Below are 12,835 nucleotides of genomic sequence, written 5' to 3'. Positions count from 1 at the left end.
ACACTGTCCATCTATCTAAACCCCAACACTTTATATCTATCTAAACCCAACACTGTCTATCTATCTAAACCCCAACACTGTCCATCTATCTAAACCCCAACACTGTCCATCTCTCTAAACCCAACACTGTCTATCTATCTAAACCCAACACTTTCTATAACTCTAACCCCCAACACTGTCCATCTATCTAAACGCCAACACTTTCTATATATCTAAACCTCAACACTTTCTATTATTCAAAACTCCAATACTGTCCATCTATCTAAACTCCAACACTTTCTATCTCTCTATATATTCAATTCAACACTGTCTATACATCTAAACCCCAACACTGTCCATCTATCTATACCCCAACACTGTCCATCTATCTAAACCCCAACACTTTCTATCTATCTAAACTCCAACACGTTCTAACTCTCTCTCTATATAAACCCCAACACTTTCTATCTCTTTATCTAGCCCCAACACCTATCTATCTAAACCCCAAATGCTTTCTGTCTAGTTCTCCCTCTATTCTTTTAAACAGTGTAATATGGAGATACTTTTTTTCTTCCCCTCCTTTTCTGTATTCCTCTGCTCATGTTTTCCATTCTGTCATTTCAGATGTACAACAGGGCATCGCCATGGATACGGGCATCTGCTGCGTGAATGCAGAGGGGTCGAGGACTGTTGCACACACACACACACACACACACACACACACACACACACACACACACACACACACACACACACACACACACACAATGTGTAACCACAATCAGCGGTCTCCGGCAGCAGTTTTCATTCCTAATTATTGACAAAGGCAGGCACTAACATGGGCTGTGATGGATGAAAAGTCCCTACTTTCAACTTTTTGTAATTTTAGTGCAAAACATTTTTGGCCGCGGGATTAATCGCATTGTTTGAAAGCGTTCAAAATATACTGACAACATTGAAAATACATACTATATACAGCTAAAAACAACAATGTGAGGGCAAAACAAGTTGACATCGAGGTTAAAGAAAGTGTGCTTTATCAATTTACCAGATTTTGCTTACCCTTACTTTGGACAAAATCAATAAATCAATATTATTGTAATGCTTTTTGTATACAAATCTTAAAGGTGCACTGAGCAGAAATCGCTCCGCCATTTCCTGGTTGCAAAAATTGTAATAGTTTGCCTAATTTCAGTTTATGTGCAAAACAAGCAAGTATAGCGTAGGGAATCATTGTACCATATAGATTTGCCATAACCCAAAATATTGTATTTTCAGCTGTTTGAAGCTGGTGTACAAAACAAAAAGTAAAAGATGCTAAAAGTACATTTAAGAACGGGAAGCATAGAAATTGTGCACATAGAACAGATCTGCAGCTTATTAGACCTGCTTTCAATTAGAATGATAGCTCTATTACTCACATTTCTATGAGAATTTGGTCGTGGCCCAAAAGGTTACATATTGCAGTTTGAAATGAAAGCTCAATCTGAGCAAATTATGAATTTGCAATTAATCGGGATTAATCACAGCAAATCCTCCTATTAACTCGAGTACATAATTCTGTAATTTATCCTCTCTAATGAAAAGACAATAAATAAACATTTGCACTGAATATAGCTTTACTTCTGTTTGGAATTTGAAGCCAGGACATATCTTTAAATGTAGACTATGGACTATTTATCTGTCATTACAGGCCTTTAATGTCAGGTATGTGGGTGTGTGCGTGTGTGTTTGAGAAAGAGAGAGAGGCATGCAGATTGGTACTGAGAGGGAGGAGAGAGAGATCAGGGCAGAAGAGGAAGAAGAGACCCAGCAGATTGCGGGGTTCGGGTGAGAGAGGCATGACATACGGACCGTAGAGAAACCCACCACTCTGACCCTCACAGTGCGCCTTCAGGAGAAAAACAAGCAGCGCGTCACATCTAGAAGATCCCTGCTGCGCGAGCACAACTGTCGCGGTGCAGATCGAACGTCGACCACCACCCAACTATTCTCCTCGTGCATCTCCCGTTAGCAGTTCTCTCTGGACGGACCGGTTCTGCCTGGCTGTGTGGAGCCATGCCACCATGCCGTTACCGAATCGGTGCCCTGCCAGCGCTGCTCTGTCTCTGTATCGGTATGATTTGGACCGGCGTCGCGGCAGAAACACAAGGTAACGATGCTGAGTTTAACTTTCTGACTGGTGTGCGCGCGCGTTTTTGCCCTAATCGCCTAACACATTTGGCTGAGTTGAATGTATGAGGTTATCCCCTGGCTCCTATCCAGCATGAATGACTATCACAACTTTGGTTTGTCTGTTTGTCTATTCTGCTGGTGAAGGCTAAATAGCGTAGGCTACATAAATAAGACTATTCGCGTGTTGCTATTATAGTCATGATACGAATCTTAATTTTAGGGCTGGTATGCTAGTATAATTCCTGTTTTACCACTTTATATGACATTGGCCATATCATGTGCTTAGACCGTTAGGCTTAGAGGAGCTAGACAATATGGTCTAGGAGCTAGACCTAGGCTACTGTTGTTCTGGTCCTGGTGATAGAGCTTGTTGTTACAGGCTGTGGAATAGCCTACAGTAAATCGTGACGCGTGGGAGAGAGACAGGCACAAATAACACAACACACACGACAATTATCCAATTGTTGTTTGTCAGAAAAAAAATGTCTAATGTGCTTGCGTTGTGTGTGACAAATCTTATAAAACATGTACTGATTTGTGGCGTTGCAGCAACATGATCTCTGTGTGTGTGTGTGTGTGTGTGTATGTGTGTCAGGCTTTCTATGACCCTCCACAATCCTGCTAACTGATTGTCAGACAGAAATATAGGACCGTTTCTCTGCTGTTGATGTTCTCTATTTAATCTAAATGTTATTACTCTCTCTTGTGCTCTCTCTCTCTCTCTCTCTCTCTCTCTCTCTCTCTCTCTCCTCTCTCTCCTCTCTCTCCTCTCTCTCGCTCTCTCTCTCTCTCTCTCTCTCTCTCTCTCACACTATTTACTTCTCTCTCAGTTCATGGGCTACAGTAATACATTATTATGTGTTTTGTCTTCAGAGGGGCTGTTAGGTATTCCTCTTCATTTGCTGATAGGCTCTGTGTTCTGTAGCCTATAGCTGATATTGTCTTATAGTCATCACAGACACCCACTGACCTGGCTACCATGAAACTGGCTCTAATACGTTCATTGTATCACCACACACACTGATTGATGCCCACGCTGCTGTGTGTGTGTGTCTGTGTGTGTGTGTCTGTGTGTGTGTGTGTGTCTGTGTGTGTGCACGCTGTTTCTGAGAAATTAGCTCTGTCCTCGTACACGTACAGATATTTTATCGGAAGTATATTGTGTGTTGTTATTAGACCTTGTTACGCCGGTTGACCGTGTCTGTAACGGGCTGGGACACAGAGGTCTGGCCTCTGTGAACGCTGGACTCTACAGGGTAGGGAGGACATTAGATGGAAGCTGGCATGTTATTCTCTAGCCAGCACTTCTTTCATCTATTTCTCTCTTCTTCTCTTTCTACTCTTCTCCTGGCATTACATTCGCTCCCACAGTTTCTGTCCTCTTTGCCTCCCCTCTATTATCACCTCCTCCCCTCTCCCCTCCTTTTCTCCCCCTTTTTTCCCTTCTCTCTCATACGCCCCTCTCTCATTTCCCCTCTCTCCTCTCCCCTCTCTCCTCTCCTCTCCCCTCACTCATCTCCCATCTCTCATACGCCCCTCTCTCCTCTCCCTCTCTCGTCTCCCCTCTCTTACTCCCCTCTCCCGCTTTCATACTCCCCTTTCCCCTCTCTCATACTCCCCTTTCCCTCTCTCATACTCCCTTTCCCTCTCTCGTACTCCTTTCCCTCTCTCCTCCCTCCCTCCCCCTCCTCTCTCTCTCCTCTCCTCTCCCTCTCCTCTCCTCTCCTCTCCTCTCCTCTCCTCTCCTCTCCTCTCCTCTCCTCTCCTCTCCTCTCCTCTCTCATACTACCCTCTCCCTCTCTCATACTACCCTCTCCCCTCTCTCATACTACCATCTCCTCTCTCTCATACTCCTCTCCCCTCTCTCTTACCCCTCTCCTCCCCTCTCTCCTTTCTCATACTCCCATCTCCTCTCTCTCATACTCCCCTCTTCTCTCTCCTCTCCCCTCTTCTCTCCTCACCCCTCTTCTCTCTCATACTCTCCTCTCCCCTCACTCCTCTCTCATACTCCCCTCTTTCATACTTCTCTCCTCCTCTCTCTCCCCTCTCTCGTCTCCCCTCTCCCGCTTTCATACTCCCTTTTCCCTCTCTCATACTCCCCTTTCCCCTCTCTCATACTCCCCTTTCCCTCTCTCGTACTCCTTTCCCTCTCTCCTCCCTTCCTCCTCCCCTCTCTCCTCTCTTCTCCTCTCCTCTCCTCTCCTCTCCTCTCTCATACTACCCTCTCCCCTCTCTCATACTACCCTCTCCCCTCTCTCATACTACCATCTCCTCTCTCTCATACTCCTCTCCCCTCTCTCTTACCCCTCCCTCCCCTCTCTCCTTTCTCATACTCCCATCTCCCCTCTCTCATACTCCCCTCTTCTCTCTCCTCTCCCTCTTCTCTCCTCTCCCTCTTCTCTCCTCACCCCTCTTCTCTCTCATACTCTCCTCTCCCCTCACTCCTCTCTCATACTCCCCTCTTTCATACTTCCTCTTCTCTCTCCTCTCTCTCTCCCTCCTCCCCCCTCTTCCCTCTCTCCTCTCCCCTCTTCCCTCTCTCCTCTTCCCTCTCTCCTCTCCCCTCTTCCCTCTCTCCTCTTCTCTCTCCTCTCTTCTCTCTCCTCTCCCCTCTTCTCTCTCCTCTCCCCTCTTCCCTCTCCTCTCCCCTCTCTCCTCTCCCCTCTTCTCTCCCCTCTTCCCTCTCTCCTCTCCCCTCTTCTCTCTCCTCTCCACTCTCCTCCCTCTCCTCTCAGTGGCAGGTTGTCTGCTCTCTTCTCTGTAAAACTCACTCATCCATAATTCGTCTTTCTCTTCTCATCAGATCACCTCTTATTTTTCTCACCCTTTTCTCTCATTCGCCAGAGGCCCTCCCTTCACCATAGTATACCATTGACAACTGTGTGTGTGTGTGTGTGTGTGCGTGTGAGTGTGTGCGTGTGTGTGTGTGTCCAGGATGATCAGTTCTGGCTGACTTTGTGGTTGTAGGGATGCTGCTGACACTATTCCACAATAGAAGCAATTAACTGCAGCTTAACTGTGTGGCTGAGCTGCTCTGAACCCAGCCCAATCCATGCGCCGTGTGATTGAACTGTCAGGAGTTTTGTGTTGGGCTGTCTCTTCCCCTGTTTTTTCCTTGCTGCTGTTGTTGTCCTGACTAAGTGTCTGTGCATTGATGTTTCCACAGCTTTAGCCCAGCCTCTACTAGGGTCGGGATGATGACAGAACAGAAGTTTGTATCAGGATAACAACAGCGACATTACTGGTCCCACTGCTCCATATCTGACCGTGTGGATTACACGTCCTAGGATTCACACTCTCCTCTCCATGATATGGCATTAAAACTTTAGTTTATTTAGTAAATATTTTCTTAGCTCTATTTTCTTAAAACTGCATTGTTGGTTAAGGGCTTGTAGGTAAGCATTTGCCTTGATTTGATGCTGTGGCTTGTCTAGATGTTAAAAAGGACCAGAATGGGCAATAACTACCCTAAGCTATTTTAGCCGTTAAAGTTAGGGGTCAGTGGTTAGAATCACATTTATGCACAGTATAAGGTGCAGTAAGCCCATTCTAGCTGGGCCCAGTTTAATACTAACTGTCACTTTAGGGCCAATGGCTGTGAGTTGAGTTTGAGGTTCCAGTTGATTGGCACGATCAGGATAGTTTCCAGCCCAGCTTTTTATACAGCTAATATTTCATCTTCTCTTTGCTTCATCCCTCATCACCATTATCTGAACAGACCCCTCGTCTGTATTCCCTTCATTACAGAGTTCCATTGAAGAGCCTGCCTGGTCCCGTTCCAGAGAATGTATGCGTGTTCGTGTGTGATGATAAGAGAAGGTAGAAGCAATACTCAGAGTGATGCCGATAGCGACGTCTGTCTGGCATAATGTTAAATGCAGTGGCTTGCGATCCACCCCCATTTACATTTTTCATATTTTGTTGCCTTTCAACCTGGAATTAAAATTGATTTTGGGGGAAGGTTGTATCATTTGATTTACACAACATGCCTACCACTTTGAAGATGCAAAATATTTTTTATCGTGAAACAAACAAGCAATAAGACAAAAAAAAATGAAAACTTGAACATACATAACTATTCACCCCCCAATTCAATACTTTGTAGAGCCACCTTTTGCAGCGATTACAGCTGCAAGTCTCTTGGGGTATGTCTCTATAAGCTTGGCACATCTAGCTAATGGGATTTTTGCCCATTCTTCAAGGCAAAACTGCTCCAGCACCTTCAAGTTGGATGAGTTCAGCTGCGGTACAGCAATCTTTAAGTCATATCACATATTCTCAATTGGATTGAGTTCTAGGCTTTGACTAGGCCATTCCAAGACATTTAAATGTTTTGCCTTAAACCACTCGAGTGTTGCTTGAGCAGTATGCTTAGCATCATTGTCCTGCTGGGAGGTGAACCCCCATCCCAGTCTCAAATCTCTGGAAGGCTGAAACAGGCTTCCCTCAAGAATTTCCCTGTATTTAGTGCCATCCATCATTCCTTCAATTCTGACCAGTTTCCCAGTCCCTGCCGATGAAAAACATCCCCATAGCATGATGCTGCCAACACCACGCTTCACTGTGGGGATGGTGGCCTCGGGGTGATGAGAGCTGTTGGGTTTGCGCCAGTCTTTGTGTTTTCCTTGATGGTTTCATGACGTTGGCCTGGGGGTAGGTTTATGACTGTCATAAATACCTCTTCCCCCCTTTTTCCTCTCTCTACCCTACTGATGTGACATTTAAAAACCCCTTGGTTAACATAGAGATTCTGGGTACATCAGAAGGTGGGGGGAAATTAACTATATTCTGGTAATCCGACCAACTGAACATATGCGGTGGTACTTAATGAACATGATGTCAGATCGGAATGTCATCTGAGACATTCTCCTCAATGATAGGAGGACATAAACTCTACAGTGGAAAGTCTACACATCAGAGTTATCGGATTCACATGGAATTGTTGTTCAATTTAAATGTTTGAATATAAAATTATTGGTGAAGAGATTAAATGTAATTTTAGCTTCCAAATGAGAGATTTGGGTTTTCATAAGGTTAGCGCTCTCCCTTCCTATATAAACCCTTGATGAAAATGTAACCTTCTGTTCCAAGTACGTGAGGTCTGAGGCCTCTGCGTTAAAAGGACTAACATGTCAACTACAGAACTAAGCCAACCTCAGCGTGAGCTTTGGTTGCGAATGGTATGAACATTGAACTCTTATTCACTACAAAGGTGATACCTCCTAGCCATTGAGTTAGCAACAGCAGCTGCAAATGTGGGCTAGGAAAGAACAGACAGAGTATCCTGTCTACCAAACAATGACGTTACTACAACGTATCCAATTGACCACCAGAGACATTCTTCAAAGGACAAAAGACTCGGTTTGGCAACACGGCCTTTCATCTACCACCAACCTACCGAAGCACAGCTCAGAGTAAATATTTATTGCATTTTCCTTTTCCAAATGGGCGGTAATTTAGACTGCATAAGATACTGTATTTACGATAGCACAGCTTCTCCCTTTGTCCCTCAGTCTTCCCGCTCTTTCACTCAAACCCAGCCCCTTTTCTTTTGTGTAACCAGCTGTCATATCTGCTCCGTCCGCTAGGGACGTTTTCCTTTATGACGTAATTGGTAATCAAGGTATGATTCATTCTTTGTATATGTAATTCTGTGTGATTAGTTAGGTATTTAGTAAATGTTAACCTCTTGCGACGAGTAAACCCCCTATCCGGGAGCGTAATCATAGCCTCAAACGCATTAGCATAACGCAGCGGACATAAATACCCCTAGAAACGTTTCCTATTCATGAAAATCGCAAATGAAATGAAATAAATATATTCAAACACAAGCGATTGGAAAAATGGCTACCTCAGTATTTTACGCAAGATTTTCTGCGGGAGACACCATGTGACCACATGCTATATATGGTCCCTTACAGCCATTCTTCAATGGAAATGCCTAAAAAGACGTCACAATGCTGTAGACACCTTGGGGAATACGTGGAAAATGTAAGCTCATTCGTAGCTCATTCACAGCCATATAAGGAGTCACTGGCATGAGGTGGTTTCAAAAAATGTGGCACTTCCTGGTTGGATTTTTATCTGGGTTTCGCCTGTAACATCAGTTCTGTGGCACTCACAGACAATATATTTGCAGTTTTGGAAACGTCAGAGTGTTTTCTTTCCAAAGCTGTCAATTATATGCATAGTCGAGCATCTTTTCGTGACAAAATATCTTGTTTAAAACTGGAACGTTTTTCATCCAAAAAATGTAATAGCGATAGGGATTTTTATGAATAATGACTAAATTATGTGTACATTAAAATCAGAACTATGACTAAACAGAATACTACTATGTGACTGTATGGATGTATGAATCTTATTATAATCATAATACTGAATGTAATGTGTGTAGTTTTCATCCAGAATTAGAAGGACTGTCTGTTCCTTGTTAGAAACTAATGGAGTTATCGTCAGACCGGCTGCAATATTGTATTCCTTACAGGACATCCTGTCTCTACCCGGGGAGGGGATAGACCTTGGGCTAGTAATATATTATTTAACAGGTGGTAGACAATGTGGGAAGGCTTGTGAACTATACTGCCATTGTATCGGAGTGGAGGAAGGACATTTTAAAACCTATGATGTCATTTTTAGTGTATAACCTGATGTATATTGTACTATGGGCAGTACTCTCGAGAATAAACGCTATTGATTGATTTTGAGACTTGGTCTCTGTCCATTTTATGCAAATAAGTATCTTACAAATTCTTAGAAATGGGTAGAGTCTTTTAATTTAATTGGTTGATGAACATATAGGAATGAAATTCTTTTAACAGTAAATAAATAAATAAACCCAATTTTGTATTGCTGATTCAACTTGTTAGTCAGGGTTCGTGTAGATAACCAAGAATTTACAACTTTCAGATGAGACTGAATTAAGGTGACGATGTGAAATATTATTAGGTCTTTAAGAGTTTATTCGGAAGATAACAGCTCTATAACTATTCTTTCGTGGTGCCTGACTCTCTAGTTAATTACATTTACATGATTAGCTCAATCAGGTAATATTAATTACAGAGAAAGGATTTTATCGAATAGCATGTCATATCACTTCATCCGGCATAGCCAAATGGCCAAAAAGCTAAATTTTAGTCTCATCTAACCAGATTACCCCTTCTTCCATATGTTTGGGGAGGTTCCCACATGCCTTTTGGCGAACACCAAACATGTTTGCTTATTTTTCTCTTTAAGCAATGACTCTTTTTCTGGCCACTCTTCCGTAAAGCCCAGCTCTGTGGAGTGTACAGCTTAAAGTGGTCCCATGGACAGATACTCCAATCTCCGCTGTGGAGCTTTGAAGCTCCTTCAGGGTTATCTTTGGTCTCTTTGTTGCCTCTCTGATTAATGCCCTCCTTGACTGGTCCGTGAGTTTTGGTGGGCGGCACTCTCTTGGCAGGTTTGTTGTGGTGACATATTCTTTCCATTTTTTAATAATGGATTTAATGGTGCTCTGTGGGATTTTCAAAGTTGATGATATTTTTTTATAAACCAACCCTGATTTGTACTTTTGTCCCTGCCCTGTTTGTAGAGATCCTTGGTCTTCATGGTCCCACTTGCTTGGTGGTGCCCCTTGCTTAGTGGTGTTGCAGACTCTGGGGCCTTTCAGAACAGGTGTATACAGTTGAAGTCTGAAGTTTACATACACTTAGGTTGGAGTCATTAAAACTTGTTTTTCAACCACTCCACACATTTCTTGTCATCAAACTAGAGTTTTGGCAAGTCAGTTAGGACATCTACTTTGTGCACGACACAAGTAATATTTCCAACAATTGCTTACAGACAGATTATTTTGAATAATAATTCACTGTATCACAATTCCAGTGGGTCAGAAGTTTACATACACTAAGTTGACTGTGCCTTTAAACAGCTTGGAAATTCCAGAAAATTATGTCATGGCTTTAGAAGCTTCTGATAGCTAATTGACATAATTTGAGTCAATTGGAGGTGTACCTGTGGATGTATTTCAAGGCCTACCTTCAAACTCAGTGTCTCTTCGCTTGACATCATGGGAAAATCCAAAGAAATCACCCAAGACCTCAGAAAAAAATGGTAGACCTCCAGAAGTCTGTTTCATCCTTGGGAGCAATTTCCAAATGTCTGAAGGTACCATATTCATCTGTACAAACCATAGTATGCAAGTATAAACACCATCATACCGCTCAGGAAGGAGACGCGTTCTGTCTCCTAGAGATGAACGTACTTTGGTGCGAAAAGTGCAAATCAATCCAAAAACAACAGCAAAGGACCTTGTGAAGATACTGGAGGAATCAGGCACAAAAGTCCTATATCAACATAACCTGAAACACCGCTCCGTAAGGAAGAAGCCACTGCTCCAAAACCACCATAAAAATTTCAGACTACAGTTTGCAACTGCACATGGGGAAAAGATTGTACTTTTTGGAGAAATGTCCTCTGGTCTGATGAAACAAAAATAGATCTGTTTGGCCATAATGACCATCGTTATGTTTGGAGGAGAAAGGGGGAGGCTTGCAAGCCGAAGAACACCATCCCAACCGTGAAGCACAAGGGTGGCAGCGTCATTTTGTGGGGGTGCTTTGTTGCAGGAGGGACTGGTGCACTTCACAAAATAGATGGCATCATGAGGGAGGAAAATTATGTGGCTATATTGAAGCAACATCTCAAGACATCAGTCAAGAAGTTAAAGCTTGGTCGCAAATTGGTCTTCCAAATGGACAATGACCCCAAGCATAATTCCAAAGTGGCAAAATGGCTTAAGGACAACAAAGGCAAGGTATTGGAGTGGCCATCACAAAGCCCTGACCTCAATCCCATAGAAACATTGTGGGCAGAACTGAAAAAGCATGTGCGAGCAAGGAGGCCTACAAACCTGACTCCGTTACACCAGCTCTGTCAGGAGGAATGGGCCAAAATTCACCCAACTTATTGTGGATAGCTTGTGGAAGGCTACCCGAAACGTTTGACCCAAGTTACAATTTAAAGGCAATGCTACCAAATACTAATTGAGTGTATGTAAACTTCTGACCCACTGGGAATGTGATGAAATAAATAAAAGCTGAAATAAGTCGTTCTCTCTAGTATTATTTTGACATTTCACATTCTTAAAATAAAGTGGTGATCCTAACTGACCTAAGACAGGGAATTTTTACTCGGATTAAATGTCAGGAAATGTGAAAAACAGAGTTTAAATGTAGTTGGCTAAGGTGTATGTAAAGTTCCGACTTCAACTGTATATACTGAGATCATGTGACAGATCATGTGACACTTAGATTGCACACAGGTGGACTTTATTTCACTAATTATGTGACATCTGAAGGTAATTGGTTGTACCAGATCTTATTTAGGGGCTTCATAGCGAATAGGGTGAATAAATACAGTTGAAGTCAGAAGTTTACATACACCTTAGCCAAATACATTTAAATTCTGTTTTTCCACAATGTTCTGCAGTGTCAAAGAACAATGTGGCATCTACACTAACGCTCTGAACAAATCAAAACTGAAATGATTCTATAGAACTCAGATTCCATCTAAACTGTGGGGATATGACTGTTATTGTGTGATTTTTCTCCTTCTCGACATCCATCACCTCAAAAATGGTTTGGTGGAAAAGCCCACCATGACTATAAATCAATCCATCCTGCTGGAACTATCCCGCTGGCTCTTTGTTGCTACGCACCAGATATCAACTCATCTGGCCTTTGGAACACAGAAGGTCTGATTGGAACATAGCTGTTGGGAGTTTTAGAAACTTGAGTCTGCCTGTGAGTATGGAAGAGAGGAGAGACAAGATGAGACAACTGAGCGGCGACGAGGGGAGACAGAGAGGAAGGGAGAGATGGGGAGAGAGGGATATCATATAATAAACCTTTTCAGTGGTTACTGTTGCCTCGCCATGCTCTGAGGGGGAGTAGGTCTTGGTAGCTGTTATGCACTTGGTGACTAAGGCATTTGTTAAATGGTCTATACAAACAAGATGTTATTGATCATTGAGGTATTGTATTCTCACCGTTATGCCTGCTGTACGATTCATCACGTACGCACGCACGCACGCACGCACGCACGCACGCAAGCACACACGCACACACACACACACACATACACACACACACACACACACACAGCTATATTGTATGCTCAAAAATATACAGTACCAGTCAAAAGTTTGGACACACCGTGTGCCTTGATTTCTAAATAAATCACAGACAGTGTCACCAGCAAAGCACCATCACACCGCCTCCTCCTCCATGCTTCATGGTGGGAACCACACACGTGCAGAGATCATCCGTTCACCTAATCTGCGTCTCACAAAGACACAGCGGTTAGAAACAAAAATCTACAATTTGGAGTCATCAGACCAAAGGACAGATTTCCACCAGTCTAATGTCCATTGCTCGTGTTTCTTGGCCCAAGCAAGTTTCTTCTTATAATTGGTATCCGTTAGTAGTGGTTTCTTAGCAGCAATTCGACCATGAAGGCCTGATTCACGCAGTCTCTTCTGAACAGTTGATGTTGAGATGTGTCTTTTACTTGAACTCTGTGAAGCAGTTATTTGGGCTGTAATCTGACGTGCAGTTATTCTTATGAACTTATCCTCTGCAGCAGAGGTAACTCTGGGTCTTCCCTGTGGTGGTCCATGAGAGACTGTTTCATCACAGCG

At 43.2% G+C, this 12,835-nt stretch overlaps 1 protein-coding gene across 3 annotated transcripts in view; it reads left to right on the top strand.

Moving 5' to 3' along the window:
• The first annotated feature begins 626 nt into the window (after positions 1-626).
• The window catches only part of LOC115123700 (seizure 6-like protein), a 261,744-nt gene continuing 249,535 nt past the window's right edge, over positions 627-12,835 (top strand). For 2 of the 3 annotated variants that reach the window (XM_065017381.1, XM_065017380.1), the window contains exon 1: positions 627-2,131. In XM_065017381.1, coding sequence (XP_064873453.1) covers positions 2,038-2,131 — 94 coding nt within the window. In that variant the 5' untranslated portion in view covers positions 627-2,037. The remainder of the gene's footprint in view (positions 2,132-12,835) is intronic. The other variant, XM_065017382.1, reaches the window with a different exon arrangement.

The sequence above is a fragment of the Oncorhynchus nerka genome, linkage group LG4 (assembly GCF_034236695.1).
Source record: "Oncorhynchus nerka isolate Pitt River linkage group LG4, Oner_Uvic_2.0, whole genome shotgun sequence".
In the NCBI taxonomy this organism is placed as follows: domain Eukaryota; kingdom Metazoa; phylum Chordata; class Actinopteri; order Salmoniformes; family Salmonidae; genus Oncorhynchus; species Oncorhynchus nerka.
The sequence above is the reverse complement of the archived record's forward strand: the minus strand, read 5'-3'. Positions and strand labels throughout refer to the sequence as shown.